This window comes from Centropristis striata, chromosome 18 (assembly GCF_030273125.1).
Source record: "Centropristis striata isolate RG_2023a ecotype Rhode Island chromosome 18, C.striata_1.0, whole genome shotgun sequence".
Lineage (NCBI taxonomy): Eukaryota > Metazoa > Chordata > Actinopteri > Perciformes > Serranidae > Centropristis > Centropristis striata.
The window spans coordinates 13,668,231-13,684,588 of record NC_081534.1 but is presented as its reverse complement, the minus strand read 5'-3'; the positions used below and the strand labels follow the sequence as shown (position 1 = coordinate 13,684,588).

General features: G+C 36.8%; 1 protein-coding gene across 2 annotated transcripts in view; it reads right to left on the bottom strand.

Moving 5' to 3' along the window:
• Nucleotides 1-1,890: 1,890 nt before the first annotated feature.
• hbs1l (HBS1-like translational GTPase) overlaps nucleotides 1,891-16,358 on the bottom strand; it is a 30,557-nt gene continuing 16,089 nt past the window's right edge. For both annotated transcript variants that reach the window (XM_059355979.1, XM_059355981.1), the window contains 12 exons: nucleotides 15,575-15,740; nucleotides 14,229-14,346; nucleotides 9,596-9,742; nucleotides 9,069-9,143; nucleotides 8,834-8,951; nucleotides 6,869-6,937; nucleotides 6,675-6,779; nucleotides 5,359-5,449; nucleotides 5,131-5,239; nucleotides 4,909-5,009; nucleotides 3,766-3,910; nucleotides 1,891-2,671 (listed from right to left, as the gene is read on the bottom strand). In XM_059355979.1, the coding sequence (XP_059211962.1) occupies nucleotides 2,660-2,671; nucleotides 3,766-3,910; nucleotides 4,909-5,009; nucleotides 5,131-5,239; nucleotides 5,359-5,449; nucleotides 6,675-6,779; nucleotides 6,869-6,937; nucleotides 8,834-8,951; nucleotides 9,069-9,143; nucleotides 9,596-9,742; nucleotides 14,229-14,346; nucleotides 15,575-15,740 (1,256 nt within the window). In that variant the 3' untranslated portion in view covers nucleotides 1,891-2,659. The remainder of the gene's footprint in view (nucleotides 2,672-3,765; nucleotides 3,911-4,908; nucleotides 5,010-5,130; nucleotides 5,240-5,358; nucleotides 5,450-6,674; nucleotides 6,780-6,868; nucleotides 6,938-8,833; nucleotides 8,952-9,068; nucleotides 9,144-9,595; nucleotides 9,743-14,228; nucleotides 14,347-15,574; nucleotides 15,741-16,358) is intronic.

The window sequence follows — 16,358 nt, the reverse complement described above, 5'->3', positions numbered from 1 at the left end:
TGATATGTTTTATAGTCTTATGAGCACGATGAGAGATGTGAGCTCAAAGGGCCCCAAAATAACACACCTGTAAATAGCATACCTTTTCTGAGAAGTTTCTTAGAACAGCCGCTTTCTGAAAGTTGCTTATTCAGAAAGCCGTGTGCTGAGGAAGCCACAGCATTACTCATCCGCTTACAGAGAAAGTGATTCATCGTCACTGATACTGGCCAACACCAGAACTTATTCTAGATGCCTTCAGGGCCCCTCACAGGTCTGCAGACACTTTCAGCCTTCTAAATGTGTTCAAAGGTGGCTGACACATATTTGACTGTAAGATGCTTTTTCTGTAGCAGAACACTGGGCTACATATAAACTGACTGTGTCTTACAGTGTAACCTGATACTCTACTGTTCAATCATGACTTTGATAACTTTGTCCCCAGCCACAATGCATAACTTATAACAGTACACTTATTAACAGTATTTGTGACTGATGCTTTGAGCCATCATAGTTTGTGCCAGAATTTCCAGTCAGTCATTATGTTTACAGTCATATTGGATTGAATGAATATCAATTAGCAGTATGTGTCGACTGTAGCATCACCTAAAAGCAACAGACGACAAAAACTGCCAAATCACGTAATGCAAAGAAATAAAACAACTGAACATGATATGCAAACTACCATATGTTTGTTTTTCTGCCCATTCTTTGCATAACTAGACTTTAGCCAACTTTGCCGTGCACACACTCTCCTGTGTGCAAACAGAAACTACGGAGATGAATCACTGTTAATCAAAGATAAGAACATCTGACAGCATCTTCATCACATTTTTGGAGCCAAAACAGATCTAAAAATATCCCACCCCTTAGAGTCAAACACGCCACCTGGCATCATATTTATATCATCTTTATCTGATTGTATGAACGTTTTTTCGTGTTTTAATTTCTTTCCAGTGTCACAATGACTAGTCAATGATTTATTTTCTTGGTAAGTATAGGACTTTTAAAGACTATGGAAGCCCAGAAGAGCCAATGTGATAGAAATAAATAATCCATAGGTCACAATAAGAAACCTTCTCAAATATAATGACCCATTTTGAGACACTGAGTAATTATTTTTTAGATAAAGTGTATTATTACATGGGGATACTTTCAGGCAGGGTACACTTCTTTCTGTCCAAATTTGAGGCAGTTTTTTATTTACAAAACATGTCTATATGTATATTTTTTCTTAATAGAACACAGAAAGGCTTTACTGATTTACTACATAAAATAAAGGTTTTTAAGTGTTTTTATTGGGATTCATTTCCTTCCACTCCTTCCTAAATTAAATTATGATCTTATGTTTCCTGTCCTGTATTACTGGAACTTTGCCCACTGCAGTTATACATGCATTGATCCATCTCCACTAACTTATCAACTACAAACTGTAAACATGTTTAGGTGTTGTGAGCATCTTTTTGCCTTCTAAACACACTCTGTCACAGTGACATGTGTCTTTTTTGGTGCTTTCCACTCCAGCGGGAACAGCCCCAGCTGTGTCACTGTCAAACCTGACGGGAAATGATCACCTCTATATTTTCACTTCCTACTTACTTTAACGTTTGCATTTAGACATATAGAAAACCGCAGCTTTTCTGCGCACTTTGGCACCAACGTTTTTTCGCTGGTGTGCCAGAAGCTCTTTCTTACATTTAAAGGATTTTCACCGGTTGGACAGAAAGGGATGCTTCAAATTGCTGAAATCAAAACTCAAACCACAGATTACTGATGTCATGTTCATTTTTCATCATCCTCCTTCACACCACCTTCACCAACACATGGAAAAAGAACAGAAACACAGCTCCTTAAACCCTCCTCCTCCTCTTAGCTGAGTCTTTGATATAAAAAAAAAAAATAGATGAGCGCTTCAAAAAGCACGTTGTTGCTTTACTGTAGAAGCATTTCAAGTATGTTTAGTTAACATTAATGAGAATTATGTGTCTTTATCCAGAGTGAAAATTAGCATTTCCCTTTTTTTTTGTTCACAAACTGCTCTACCTTGGTTAGATTGTCCATTTGGCTAGGTCATTTGAGATGCAAACATGCTTATGATAATAAAAAATGTTGCCTTGCACTCCTGTGCGATATAACATTTCATTCTTTCATGTTTGTCTGAATTAAAAATTAGTCATTTCAGGTCCACGGTTTTGATAAGCAGAGTCAAATTATGCAAAAAAGCTGTGGTGTAAATCCTATTTCACTCTGTACATACAGCAGAAAGCAAGTGTCATGCTTACAACGCAGCTGATTTGATAACAGCTCCACTTAAATGATCAGCCGTGGCTCCTTCAAGGAAAGTACAGTGACATGAATCACTGAAAATCTTTCACAGTCGGGTTGTATTATTGATTTGGCTAGATCGAACTGTGAATTTAGGGCAATGCGGTCGGACGGGGGGGGAGTAAAGTGGGGGAAGCTGGGTGGGGAAGATGCTGCTCAGCATGTTGCTACGCGGTATCTGTGCAGTTAGTGTTGATCAGAGCGGTCAGGCGAAGCAGCCGCTGCGCCGGATGGAGAGGTGGATGGATGAATGTGACGCTCTGAGTCCATGAGTGACATCTGTGGAGAATTGCACTTGTCTCTGGCTGCATGCACTCTGCAGAGCGAGGGCTGACTGGCTCGATGGAAACGCTCATCATTCCTTGATCTGCAGTGAGGAAAAATCAGAAAGGAGGACACGTTATCAAAGAAAAAATCCAGAGTGGTAAAAGGTACAAAAAGCAGGAGACTCGTGCAAAATGGAATGTCATAGTTACATATTTCAAGGCAAGGCAAGTTTATTTGTATAGCACAATTCAACTCAAGGTAATTCAAAGTGCTTTACATACACATTAAAACAGCAAGACACAATTGAAAACAGTAAAAACAGTCAATTAAAACAGGGAAATAGAAATAAAAATATAAATAAGATAAAATAAGATACAGCAGTCAAACATTGCGTAGTTAAAAGTAATTTAAAAAAAAGTAATTCTGTTGAAAAAGTATTTCAACAGACAGATCCTGTTTATTGGAGAGTCTGATAGATATTGGTTGACGGGTATTATTGGCCGATATTGGCCTATATAAGGCATAGCTGTATCGCTGTATATGCTGTCTGATATTTGCCGTTTTGATTTTTTTTACACGATATATAATACAGATAATGTTGCTTGCCGTGATTTAGAAATGGTGTTTGCTATTTATTTATTTTTAATTGACTGAAACTGAACAGTAATGATGTTTATTTATCAATTTATTTTATTCCTAATTATTCTATTTTCTCACTTAACATTTATAGCCCTGGCTGACAATGTAACACATTGCTTGTTTAATGTATAATAATATACAACCATGTCAAATATTACTTAATAAAGTTTTATGTTTGAGAAAGTAGCTCTCTGGGTACATTTGCAGAGTGGTGCGAAACCGTGCACAATCCCCATGAAAAAGGTCTAGTTTCATTCCAGCTCAAAAATAATTACGATATCGGCCACCAAATCAGTTATTGATGAGTTTTTCCCCTCTAAAATCAGCATCCGTCTCAAAAGTCCCACATTAGTCGGGCACTAATTTATTGTGCATTTACTGTCACCTTAAAATGTAGGACTGAACATATTGATTAATGACCTTTTAAAGGCTTAAATACTGAGATATTAGAGCAGAAAGGTGCAGTATGTATTAGTAAAATATGAACCTATTTTCTGCAATAACACACAACCTATATATTGTTTGGACCTTGTCCTAAGGTTAGTTGCACTTTACCTCAGTGACAACCCCTGCAGCGATGGTGGAGCCGACATATCTGAGCATGAAGCGGCCCAGCTCTTTGTAGTCCTTGTACAGCTCTAATGAGACCGGCCTCTGGGTCTGGATCTCCACGATGGCATTCATACCTTTACTCAAACACCTGAAGGACACACACACACAAACAAAGGAAACAAGGATAAGACACAATAATAAACATTTTTCAACAAATTTTCAAGCATTTTTTACTTACAGATTTAATAAAGTAGAAAGTAATACAAAACACTTGTTGTTGAAGGTGACTATTTCTTGCTCTAGTGCTGCACACATGGAGGAATATCCTTATGTGTACTATATATTTGCTCCTGCAGCTTCTTAAATATTAAATTAAAGGACTTTTGAAGACTCTCCAGGCCTAATTTCCCAACACAGCACAGTTTCAGACATGGATCAAGTTAATGACTCAAGTTAATTACAGTTTACAACACTGAGAACGTTTAATAATAATGAGAATTAGCAGGGTATCGGTTAAAAAAAGATATCAAAAGAACTACAATTTATTAATCTTGCACAAATATACACTAGTGCTCAAAAGTTTGGGGTCACCCAGAAAATGTCTGTTTCTTTCCATGAAACAAACTGTTTTATTCATGAAATGAGTTACAAAATGAACGAAAATATAGTTAAGACATTGACAAGGGTAGAAATAATAATTTTAACCTGTACAACTTTACCTCTAGATACTCAACCAGCCTGAGGAAGGATCAAATCAACGAATGTGCTCGAATCAGCACAGAACAGTTTCAGCTGTGCTAACATAATGCACAGGTGTTTTAAGTATCAATCAGCCTTTCAACACTATAAACATGGATTAACACAATGTGCCACTGGAACACAGGACAACATATAATAGATATTTCATAGAAAAATCAGTCGTTTCCAGCTTTAATAGTCATTTACCACATTAACAATGTCTAGACTGTATGTCTGATATTTTCATTTAAAAAAATGTCCTTTTTTTCAAAAATTAGGACATTTCTAAGTGACCCCAAACTTTTGAGTGGTAGTGTAAATAGATATATTCGAGCACTTTCAATGGACCAAGTGGTCTATTTAATTCTATTTTCTAAAACTTTTTAATGTGACACAATGCTCACTCACTTTGGTTTCTTCTTGAGGACCTCACCGCTGCTCTTGTGTAGAACACTGACCAGTTTCCTGATGGTGGCCGGCTCACTGACTGTTTGGTAATGCAGCAATACCTACATGGGAAACACACACACACAAGGAACAAACATGATCACTGAATGAAACAGAGTTATAACAGTTCACATGCTATTATTTAGAAAAGAGATTAAAAAAAGAGCTTATATGAGCACTCACTGGGAAGCCTTGTGTTATGGGGACCTCGATATTGAAGAGAAGGATTCGGGCTCTGAATCGAGTACAGACTCGAATAGGCTCCTTGGGGTCACAGAACACACAGCCCACACTGGAAGGAAGCAGTTATCACTAAATATGAAGCCAAATGTGCACAATCCAAACATATACAGACATCAGCAACAGACTGTCATGTTTATATAAAATAAACAGTGTCAACATTGTGTTTACTTTATCTTGATGATGTCCATGCCGGTGACGGTCAGGCTGACGTGGTCTCCAGCTGCAGCCCAGTCCAGAGGCTCGTCATGGAGAGTAATACCTGCAGGACACAGAGACAGAGTGTAAGTCCCACAGCTGCCACAGGATGGCAGCGTTGAACACTGCTCACTCAATAGTCAGCCACATTCAGAGGTGCACAAAAAGGCGCACTGAGATGCAGGTGTGTCAGAATCTGACGTGCTATTTACTTTTTTGTTTTAGTCATAAGAATGAACAAAGAATACCAGTTATACCAGCTACTTCAACAAAGAAAGACAAATAATTGCCACATCATAAAATATAAACAATTAAAACCTGAGTCACCCTGAGATTATCTTATAATGTAGTATTTTGTATCCTTAGTTAATTTTTTTAAAAACTAACCCTCAGAACACCACAACCCGCCAATTAATTAATAAAAAATATAAAAATAATAATGATAATAAAAATAATAATAATAATAATACATTGCATTTATTTAGCGCTTTTCTAAACACTCAAAGACGCTTTCATCACAGCCCAAAATTGTGTATTTATTGTCAGATCTGAATGAATCATGTGAGACGAATCCTTCTGTCAGGAAAATTAACCAAATCTAAGCACGAAGTAGTGATATTTCATTAAAATCTCTGTATTCTACATGTCACATTTAAAATTTAGCAAAAATTAGCATTCAATTCTAGCATTAAATGCTCCAGAGTGCAACAGGGAAACCATGAATGACTCAACTGAGATCAACAAAAAATCCCATGACTGTACTGCAGGCTGTTTACACAGAGCTGAGAGGAGTGGACAAGAAAGATTGTGAGTAGAGATGGTAAAAATGTGAATAGTTCAACATGTATTGCATGTTTATTTATTTTGAATATTGGTTAAAATATTGGAAATATTTTGTATGTATCCCCGTTTTTACAATTTTCGTAAAATAAATAATTTAAATAAACTTTTTTTTATGATTTATGGCATTATAACTATACTTTTCTGACATGTTATTGACCAAACAATCAATTAATTTAGAAAATAAACAGCAGATTAATCCACATTGAACATAATCATTACTTGGAGCCTCTTCAGAGGCAGAGGGCTTCTTGCTGCTGCAGATGCAATAACTTAACTATTATGTTTCACTCTCATGATTAATAATTTCAAGTTTTAGTGATTTTTTTGTGCTCTTTTCTCATGCCATCTATGAAGCACATGCTCTTTGGGACTGCATGAAAATAAAAAATAATGTAGTACCACAGTTGGCCACCGTACCAGACTGGCAGTAAAGACACACACATTACCTTTGACGGTGCAGGTTTCATTGGGAGGCATGGCCAGTGTTCTGTCTCCGGTCTGGATGTACCCGGCCTCAATCTTTCCCGTAACACAGAAACCTGATCCCTGGTCTGGGAAGAGAAAATGCAACATCTGCTTTAATTCAGAAAAGGGAACATGAACCAAATCACACACTGTAAGCATGTGACAGTGACTCTACCTTTGAACACATCCGACACGCACAGTCTGAACGGTTGGTCTACAGATCTCTGAGGGGCTTTGAAGGCATCTTTAGAATAGAGGGAAAACAAAACAGTGTTAGGAAAGAGGATGTTGTGATGAATCATTTCCACTTGTACTGGATGAATAATATTTTTTGTTACTTGACTGAGCATTGGCATGACACCCAGTAGGAAAATACACCAGTCAATCGTTTTTACAGTGAGTCAATTTTAAGTAAAATTCCACAAAAATGTGACTGGAGCATACTGACCATACCAACAGGCAGCAAGAAGAATGAATTATGAATGATTTATGAGAGCATTATTAAAGCACATTTTCACTAGTGCCCGACTGATATGGGCTTTATGAAACCGATGCTGATACTGACTTTAGAGGGAGAAAATGTATTGATAATAATAGTCATTTTTTGAGCTGGATTGAAAATAGACCTTTTTCACCACTCTGCAAATGTACCGAGAGAGCTACTTTCTCAAACATAAAACTTCTTAAATGATATTTAACATTGATATAAATTATTGTACATTATACAAACAATGTATTACATTGTCAGCCAATTCTATAAAAGATAACAGAGAAAATAAAGAATAAACAGGAATAAAATAAACAGTTAAATAAACATTACTGTTAATTGTCAGTCAATTGCTGACTATTTAAAAAAAAAATAATAATTAAAAAAATTCATAGCTAACACCATTTCAAAATCACGCCAAGCACCATTTTCTGCATTATACATTGTGTAAAAAAAAAAATCATAATAGTACATATCATATACTCATCTGTTCAGAACTGCTTTTAATGTATGACCAATGCTGTAGATTTTAATTGTTTGTTTTTATCTGTAACTGCATTTTCACTGTGTTTTAACTGTAAAGTGTTTGAGTATCATGTAAAGAGCTGTATACATTTTTTTAATTATTATTATTATTATACAACATATGAATCGATGCAGATAGGTCTTTGATATATATATCAACAATATCAGTCAACGGGTATATCCGTTGGGCTTCCCCAATGGAATCCAAGGTAACAATATTAATGAATGGTGATCACAATTGTAATTCTCTGTAATTTTTTTCTTTTTTCTGACTGGCAGTGGCAGCATGTGATAAAGAAAAACTCCCACTGATCCTTAAATTCTGTTGCCCAGACGCCACGTAGGCGCCACGTAGGCGTCTATTCTGCAGTGATTGATGTTTACTTCCAGTTTTTTCTTTGCTTTGCCTCCAGCCAGCACTGTGACTTATTCATCGCTAAAAGGGTCTATAGAGACGGGACTGATTAGGTACTGGACAAAGGCGGGTCTCAGGTTTACACACTCGAACTTCAACATATACAGATACGCATACATCCCCCCCTACCCACGCCTCTGAAGATTCGTACCCCCAGCGAGACAGGCGGGTCTGGAACAGCGCCGCAAATGGCTGCAGGTCCGGATGGATGCCTGACTATGCTAGTCCTTTAATAATGAAAAAAGTTGTATGTTGACAATGTCATTTTTAAAAAATATATAATTTTTTTTCTACATTGATTATTTATATTTCTATGTACATTCATGTATATATCTATATCATTTGTTTGAGGATGTGTTCATAGCCATTATTTATGAATTTAATATTTTGACTTATTGGCAGTCCATGAGTTATTGGAAAAACTAACTAGAGTCAAAATGTTTTCTTTTGTTTTAAAACGTTCCCTTGTTTGATTATTTATTTTTTTAAGTTTAAAACGTTTTTAACATTACATACTAGTCTAAATTACTCCAGATGGGCAATTAATGCAGTGCAATCAACCTCTACCTTTACCTTTGAGACCAATGATGAATACTGTGCAAAAATGCATCTTGTGCTAGGAGATTTTTTTACTTTTCCCCAGAGAGACCGGGGTCTAAGTGTCAAAAGGCAGTAAACGCTTTGGGCAGCCCGGCCATGCCAGTGTGCATTACCAATCTGCTCCAGCAGGCTGGGACCAGAGTACCAAGAGGTAAGCTCTGACACTGAACTCCTGGTGGCGAGGTTCTCTCCTGACAGACCGCTGCTGGGGATGTAGAAAACATCAGACTCCTGGAAAAACACAGAAACACTGGATTAAACAAAAGGGAGGCTAGGAAATACAACCAGCATTGTGCCGGTGTAAGAAATCAGAAAATGAAGATGATATGTGACTTGATGCAATCTCACCTTAAAACCCGCCTGCTTGAGAAAATGGCCAAGTTTGGAAACAATGTCTCGGAAACGCTCTTGTTGCCAGTTTACCTGATTTGTATATACACATAAAGGAAAAAGGAAAAGTACAAACAGGTAAAAGTTTCCCCTTCAGCACGGCTTTGAAATGGAAATGTGTCAGCAACATGCCAGCATTTATAGGAGACGAAACACAAAAGTGCAATCAGACACAGACACACACAGTTCCCCGAGGCTTTCTTCTCCCCTGACGAACACTTTTAGAGGTGTTAAGTCTTGAACTTTCAGAAAAAGGTTTGTTTTTATTTAAGGTAAATAGCAGGTTATCAAAGAATATAAAAAATTCTGCTTCTTGACTGTTTTTTTTTTTTTCATCTAAAGTGGGTTTGCATTTTTTTTTGCAGATTTTCATCAAAACAAAATCTACAGTTTACTAAAAGAGACAGAAAATATTACAGGGTGCCAACAGTCAAAAAATCACCATTGCTGTAAATCTCTAAAAACATCAGCGCTCTGTGTCTGACCTGGTCCATCTTGTTGACAGCTACAGCCAGCTGAGTGACGCCCAGCGAGCGCACCAACAGGGCATGCTCTCTGGTCTGACCTCCCGCCTCGAAGCCCGCCTCGAACTCTCCACGGCTGGCATCGACCACGAGGACCGCCACATCGGCCTGGAGAGACAACCGAGGGGGAAGATAAGAACCACATGCATCTGTTCCCGCTTAGGCAGATACAAGCGTTTAAATCACACAGAAACTCAATTGGGTAGGCAATTTAACAGCTGTATTCTCATGTTTTAATACATATTGTTAATGGGCTTTTGTGAGGTTTAAGATTGGTATGTCTCTAATATTAGAAATAATTTGTAACCATATCAAACTGTCAAAATAAGAAGCCTCAATAAGGCGAATACAGGAAAATAAAATTACTGTAGTTTAATTTTAGAACCACTATGACTAAAGCTTCACAAAACTTACGATTTACTTTTGAAGTCTTTTGGAAAAAGCATGCATTTAAACCTATGTGAGTTTTTCTTTGAAAAAAAAAAGATTCTAGTAGATTCTGAGTAGATTCTCAGAAAACCAACAAGACCCAGCATTCGTGATATGCAGCACTTAAGGCTGTGCAATTGGGCAATTAGTTGAAAGGGGTGTGTTCAAAAATATAGCAGTGTCTGCCGTTGACTTTACAAACTCAAAACTATTTTGTACAAACTTTTTTTGTTTCTAGGATTTAGCAATCCTGTGAATCACTAAACTAATATTTAGTTGGATGACCACAGTTTTTTTATAACTGCTTCACATCTGTGTGGCATGGAGTCAACCAAATTGTGGCTCCTTTCAGCTGTTATTCCACTCCAAGATTCTTTAACAACATTCCACAATTCATTTACATTTCTTGGTTTTGCTTCAGAAACAGCATTTTTGATGTCACCCAACAAGTTCTCAATTGGATTAAGGTCCACTCCATAACATCAATGTTGTTGGTTTGGAACCAAGATTTTGCTGGTTTACTAGTGTGTTTGGGGTCATTGTCTTGTTGAAACGCCCATTTCAAGGGCATGTCCTCTTCAGCATAAGGCAACATGACCTCAAAGTATTTTGACATATGCAAACTGATCCATGATCCCTGGTATGTGATAAATAGGCCCAACACCATAGTAGGAGAAACATGCCCATATCATGATGCTTCACTGTCTTCACTGTGTACTGCGGCTTGAATTCAGAGTTTGGGGCTCTTCTCACAAACTGTCTGCGGCCCTTGGACCCAAAAAGAACAATTTTACTCTCATCAGTCCACAAAATGTTCCTCCATTTCTCTTTAGGCCAGTTGATGTGTTCTTTGGCAAATTGTAACCTCTTCTGCACATGCCTTTTTTTTTTTTAACAGAGGGACTTTGCGGGGGATTCTTGTAAATAGATTAGCTTCACACAGACGTCTTCTAACTGTCACAGCACTTCCAGGTAACTCCAGACTGTCTTTGATCATCCTGGAGCTGATCATTGGCTGAGCCTTTGCCATTCTGGTTATTCTTCCATCCATTTTGATGGTTGTCTTCCGTTTTCTGCCACGTGTCTCCGGTTTTGCTCTCCATTTTAAAGCATTGGAGATCATTTTAGCTGAACAGCCTATAATTGTTTGCACCTCTTTATAAGTTTTCCCCTCTCCAATCAACTTTTTAATCAAAGTACGCTGTTCTTCTGAACAATGTCTTGAATGACCCATTTTCCTCAGGCTTTCAAAGAGAAATGCATGTTCAATAAGTGCTGGCTTCATCCTTAAATAGAGGCCACCTGATTCACACCTGCCTTTTCACAAAATTGATGACCTCACTGATTGAATGCCACACTGCTATCTTTTTGAACACGCCCCTTTCAACTAATTGCCCAATTGCACAGCCTTAAGAGTGTGCATATCACGAATGCTGGGTCTTGTTTGTTTTCTGAGAATCTACTGCACCTACTGGTACCTTGTTTGCCATGTAGCAATAAAAAATGTACTAAAAACCTGGATCAATCTGGTTAGTCACATTGGACTGCTATTATTTTTACAATTATTATTATCCACTTCAAAACATGTAATCATGGAGAATCTAGATGGAGACAATAAGGTGAACTCATGAGTTGCTTTTCTTCAATTATATTTAAATCCTTTATCCTTTAGAACCCTACAACCCACAGACCGGTTTAAAAGGTATGTTTAAAATTTAAAAAAATTAAAAAAGATACAGAAATTGCAAAAATGACATCATGTATCACAACCAGAAATGGTAAAAATAGAAGTTATTGCCATATTTTCTAATTTCTGGCAATTCATGAACGAACGATGTGGGACAAACACATCCATAAAATCCAGAAAAATAACTAAAACAAAAACAAATCCCTTTAATCTACATGTCTCATTTTACTGTTTGCACTAACTAGATTTTGTAAAAAAAAATTATTTATTAATTCTGTGCTCCTCGGGGCCCCTGTGAAGCCATGAATGACTCGACTGAGACCAACAGTCACAAGAATACAGTGAATATTCAGACGGAACTGCAGGCTGTTTACACAGAGCAGAGAGGAGAGGACAAGAGAGTACTTCTAGGTTATTAAAAATGTAAATAGTTCAGAATGAGTAGTTTGTGGAGCGCCCATTTATTTCTAATATTGGCATCACTTGTTGGCACTTGGAAAAACATTTTTGTAGATATAGATTTTATATTATTATGATCATTAGCATTATACTGCAAAAAAGATACTTTCGAGTTTGTGTAAGTGAAAAACCAGACGTCAAGTGAGAAAAATGTGACAGGAAAAAAAAACGCCCTGAAACTCCTTGTGGCTCACAGGTTTAAATTAGCATAATAAGTATTAAAAAGCACGATAGAGTCATGCAAACAGTAATATAGATCTATTGGTTCTCTTTTTAAATGAAGGAACACTTTACTGTAGATAATGACAGGCTGAGAAGTATTATCTTGACTCTATGTGAAAGACAGACAGCTTGATTTGCTTGCAGTAGAAACCCATTAGTCACTACATGATGAGGCTGAACGTGAGGACAGTCATATGGTAAAAAGAGAAATTACATTAGTGTCTCAAAAAAGAGACAGACACGCACACCCATGCCTGCAAAAACACCTTGTGACACCAACACCCAAAACCACAGAAGATATTTCAAATCAGACTGACAGGTGTGGCAGGCCGAGGGTACACAGAAGGAACTGTTTTAATCAAGCAGAGGTTCGTTCAGTTAGAGAGACGCTGAGTTTCACCGTGAGCCTCAATTATATATTCAGAGGAGGAATTGTGAAAAAAAAAAAAATGTGTGGGGCACAACCCTTCTGTTATTTTGCAGGTCAAATTGACCCATTTCAAAGTTAAAAAATCTACAAGTTACAAGTATTTTTTCGGGATGAAACTTCTTCTGCTTGGCTTAATAAGTGTAATCAACATATAAAATGAAAATGGTTAATTTCACATATTTGCATGTTTATATTACATAGATATTGGGGTGATTCGTGTTACTTTATCAACAACACTCAATAAAAGAAAAAAATTTAAAAATGCAAAATACAATTTTCAAAAGCTCAATTTCATGTAAAACTACTGTATTTTATATGTAGGTCTTTACAATGTACATAAAAAAATTTTAACATGCATTTTTTTTAATGAAAAACAATTGAATTATCCTCATTGAACCATGATCTGTGAGAGGTGAAGAACACCATTGCACTAAATATTGATTGAGATGGTTAGTAATGGAGTTAATCATGAAATATAATCAGTGTTTATTGCGATTTTTTGGTTTCTGACACTTTTGGATAATTAAACATAATGCTGTTCCTGAGAAACGAACATAACAGGAGGGTTAATAACATGCATTATAAAAGTATCAAACTGTGAAAGACGATTTCATTTTTATCATCCTCTCGACTATACTGAATTATTATTATTATTATTATTATTATGTTATATGCATTTTATATGCATTAAATGTGACACTTTGCTACAGAATATTGGAATAACTGCAGATTACTGTTTGCATGATTATTACATACAACTGTACATACATGTGGCTTTCTAATTTGATTTATTTGTATTTTTCCTACTATTTCCACCCCAGAATTAAACCAGAAACCAGAATTAACTGGTCATGCACTATTATTGTACATTTTTAGCATGACCCATTTCTAAAATTTGAAGACTTTTCTTATGACTGTACAAAGAACTGTAACACCAGCATCAGGAGGTTCATACTCTGGAGATCTCTCATTCACTTTGTTGGTCCACATGTATTACCACTGAAACACTGAGTCCATAATTTTTCGTAAAATATAGTAAACTGATGTGTTTTCTGGTGTTTTATATATAAAAGAGAGCAATATTTGGCAGATTAGTCAATAATAATCATGTGTTAATTGTGTTACTAATTGTGTCAAAATGTCAAGAATTCTTAAGCTGTTCAAATGTCAATATTTGCTGCCTTTCTTCATTTTTTACAATTACAAATGAAATATATTTGGATTTTGGACTGTTGGTCAAACAACAAGAGGGATTTTAAATATTCACTGTTGTAAAAAACCCAGGGCTTATTCGTTGAATTGATAATATAAGGGGGAAATTAATCAAACCCTAACATGCAGGCGGCTTGAATACTTGTGTCGCGTACCTGTGCAGCTCCTGTGATCATGTTGGGGATGAAGTCTTTGTGTCCTGGTGCGTCCATTAGAGTCACCACCTTAGAGTTCGTCTCAAACTTGGTCATGCCCACATCCATCGTCACACCTCTGGAGGAAACGCAGATAAATGAAGAGATGATTTTTACAACCATTGTGCTGTATGTAAGTGTGTTTTCTATCATTTTTTTCTGACTGTGACATGTTGCATATAGTTTACCAAAAGGTTGAATATGTATTTCAGTAGGTCGTGGCAGTGCTCTACAACTCACTTTATCTCATTTATTTTTATTAATTATTTTAGATTATATTTTTATTTTTTGCAATTATCTTTTTATTGACTTTTAGAGACATAATGAAGAAAATAACTTGAACAATATTGACACTACATGAAGACCTTTCAAGCATGAAAATCATAGATTAAAATTAAAATAAATAAATAAAATAAATAAATAAAAATACAAAATGAACTAAAAATTCTACTAAATTCTGAAAATGTATATTTAAATATATATATATATATATATATATATATATTGTTTCTCTTTCTTTTTTCCCTTTATGAATTTCAGTTGGTTTATATTTAAAGTTTACTATTATAAAAATTGTAAAAAAAATTGTTGGGTGAATGCAAGATCTTTGGGCAATCATGTTTAATTATTTTGATCTGAGTCTGGTCTCCAACGGTGATTCAGATTTTTTCCCATAATCTAGCAGCCCTAGAAGCTGGGCTGCCTTATAAGGTCATGTAGATTTAAAGCCTCTGTCAATTTCAGTTCGAGAGCAACATCTCTAGTGGGCGCGGCTCTCAGTCAGATGCTTGTAAGTATTACACATTCGCTTCAGAAGTTACTGATAAATGAATATGGATTCCCACCCAAGTCACTTTCTGTTTCTGACGCATTTCGCTTCCGTTTCACTCTGGTAACAACAACAGAGACGGCAAACGGGGACATTTGTTCTAGAAATCACATTTTCCTTGTTAAAAGGTCATTAGTGGCAGTGCTTTTTAAAAAGAAAACATTTCCCAGCTCGTTTAGGAGAGATTTTGTCCTTCTTATTAACTGTTTTTTTCCAGTTCACATCCAGGACAATATTATGTTGAGTTACAATCACTATCACCAGTACATGGACAGTACATTTTTGATTCTCTTAAGATATACTTTTTATCAGCCAGAGCAGACACCAGGAAGAGACTGAAGTTTGATAAGCATCAAGTCAAGTGTCCCTGTCCATCTGTAGCCAATCCTGACCTCTTATTTCCATGTGAACTGGGACAACAGAGAATTTTCCTCTGTGCATATGTATCTGTTAGTGTGCAACTTCATGTCAAATGTACCTGTCCCTCTCCTCGCCAGTTTCATCCAGGACCCAGGCATAGGCAAAGGAGGCCTTCCCCGCCTTCTTTGATTCCTGCTCATACTTGTGCATGGTGCGCTTGTTGACGTTACCCAGAAGGTAAAGCAGGTGGCCCATCAGTGTGCTTTTACCAGCATCCACATGACCTGCACAAAGAGATAAAGTAATAATGCAGAGGAGTTAAGGATGAAAAGAAAAAGAAACAGAAAGGAGAGAAAAGAAGCCCAGAGGGTGGGGGCGAGATAAAAGACAGCAGGGGAGGGATGGAGGGAAGAGTGAGCACAGAGGAAGAATGAACCAAGAGTGATAAGGCAGGTAGAGGAAGAGAGGAGATAAGATATTGCAGAGGGAGGCCAAGACAGGAGGAGAAGGAAAGAAGCAGTATTGCACAAGCGGAGACAGAAATGGGAACAAGGATGGAGGGTGAGAGGGGGGAAGGGAGAGGACCATCGTAAAACGAAAGGTTTCACAGGCTGTGGGAAACTAGAATCATCTGCACTTCTGAAACTACCAAGTCACTTTTTCTGGTGTAACTGAGAATGAGAAAACATGATTTAGCAAATGCATTGGTCTGCAGTTCCACTCATTTACTACTGTTAAACTTACACTTGTGCACAAAGAGGGCAGATTGAAGATTAAAAGAGAGAATCTGTATGAGCCATAAACCCTGTACTTCAAATTCAAAGACATGGTGGAAAAACTGGGACTTTCAAAAAAATGTAGCTATGTAGCAATGTGTGAACATTTTGACAGGGATCTATAGC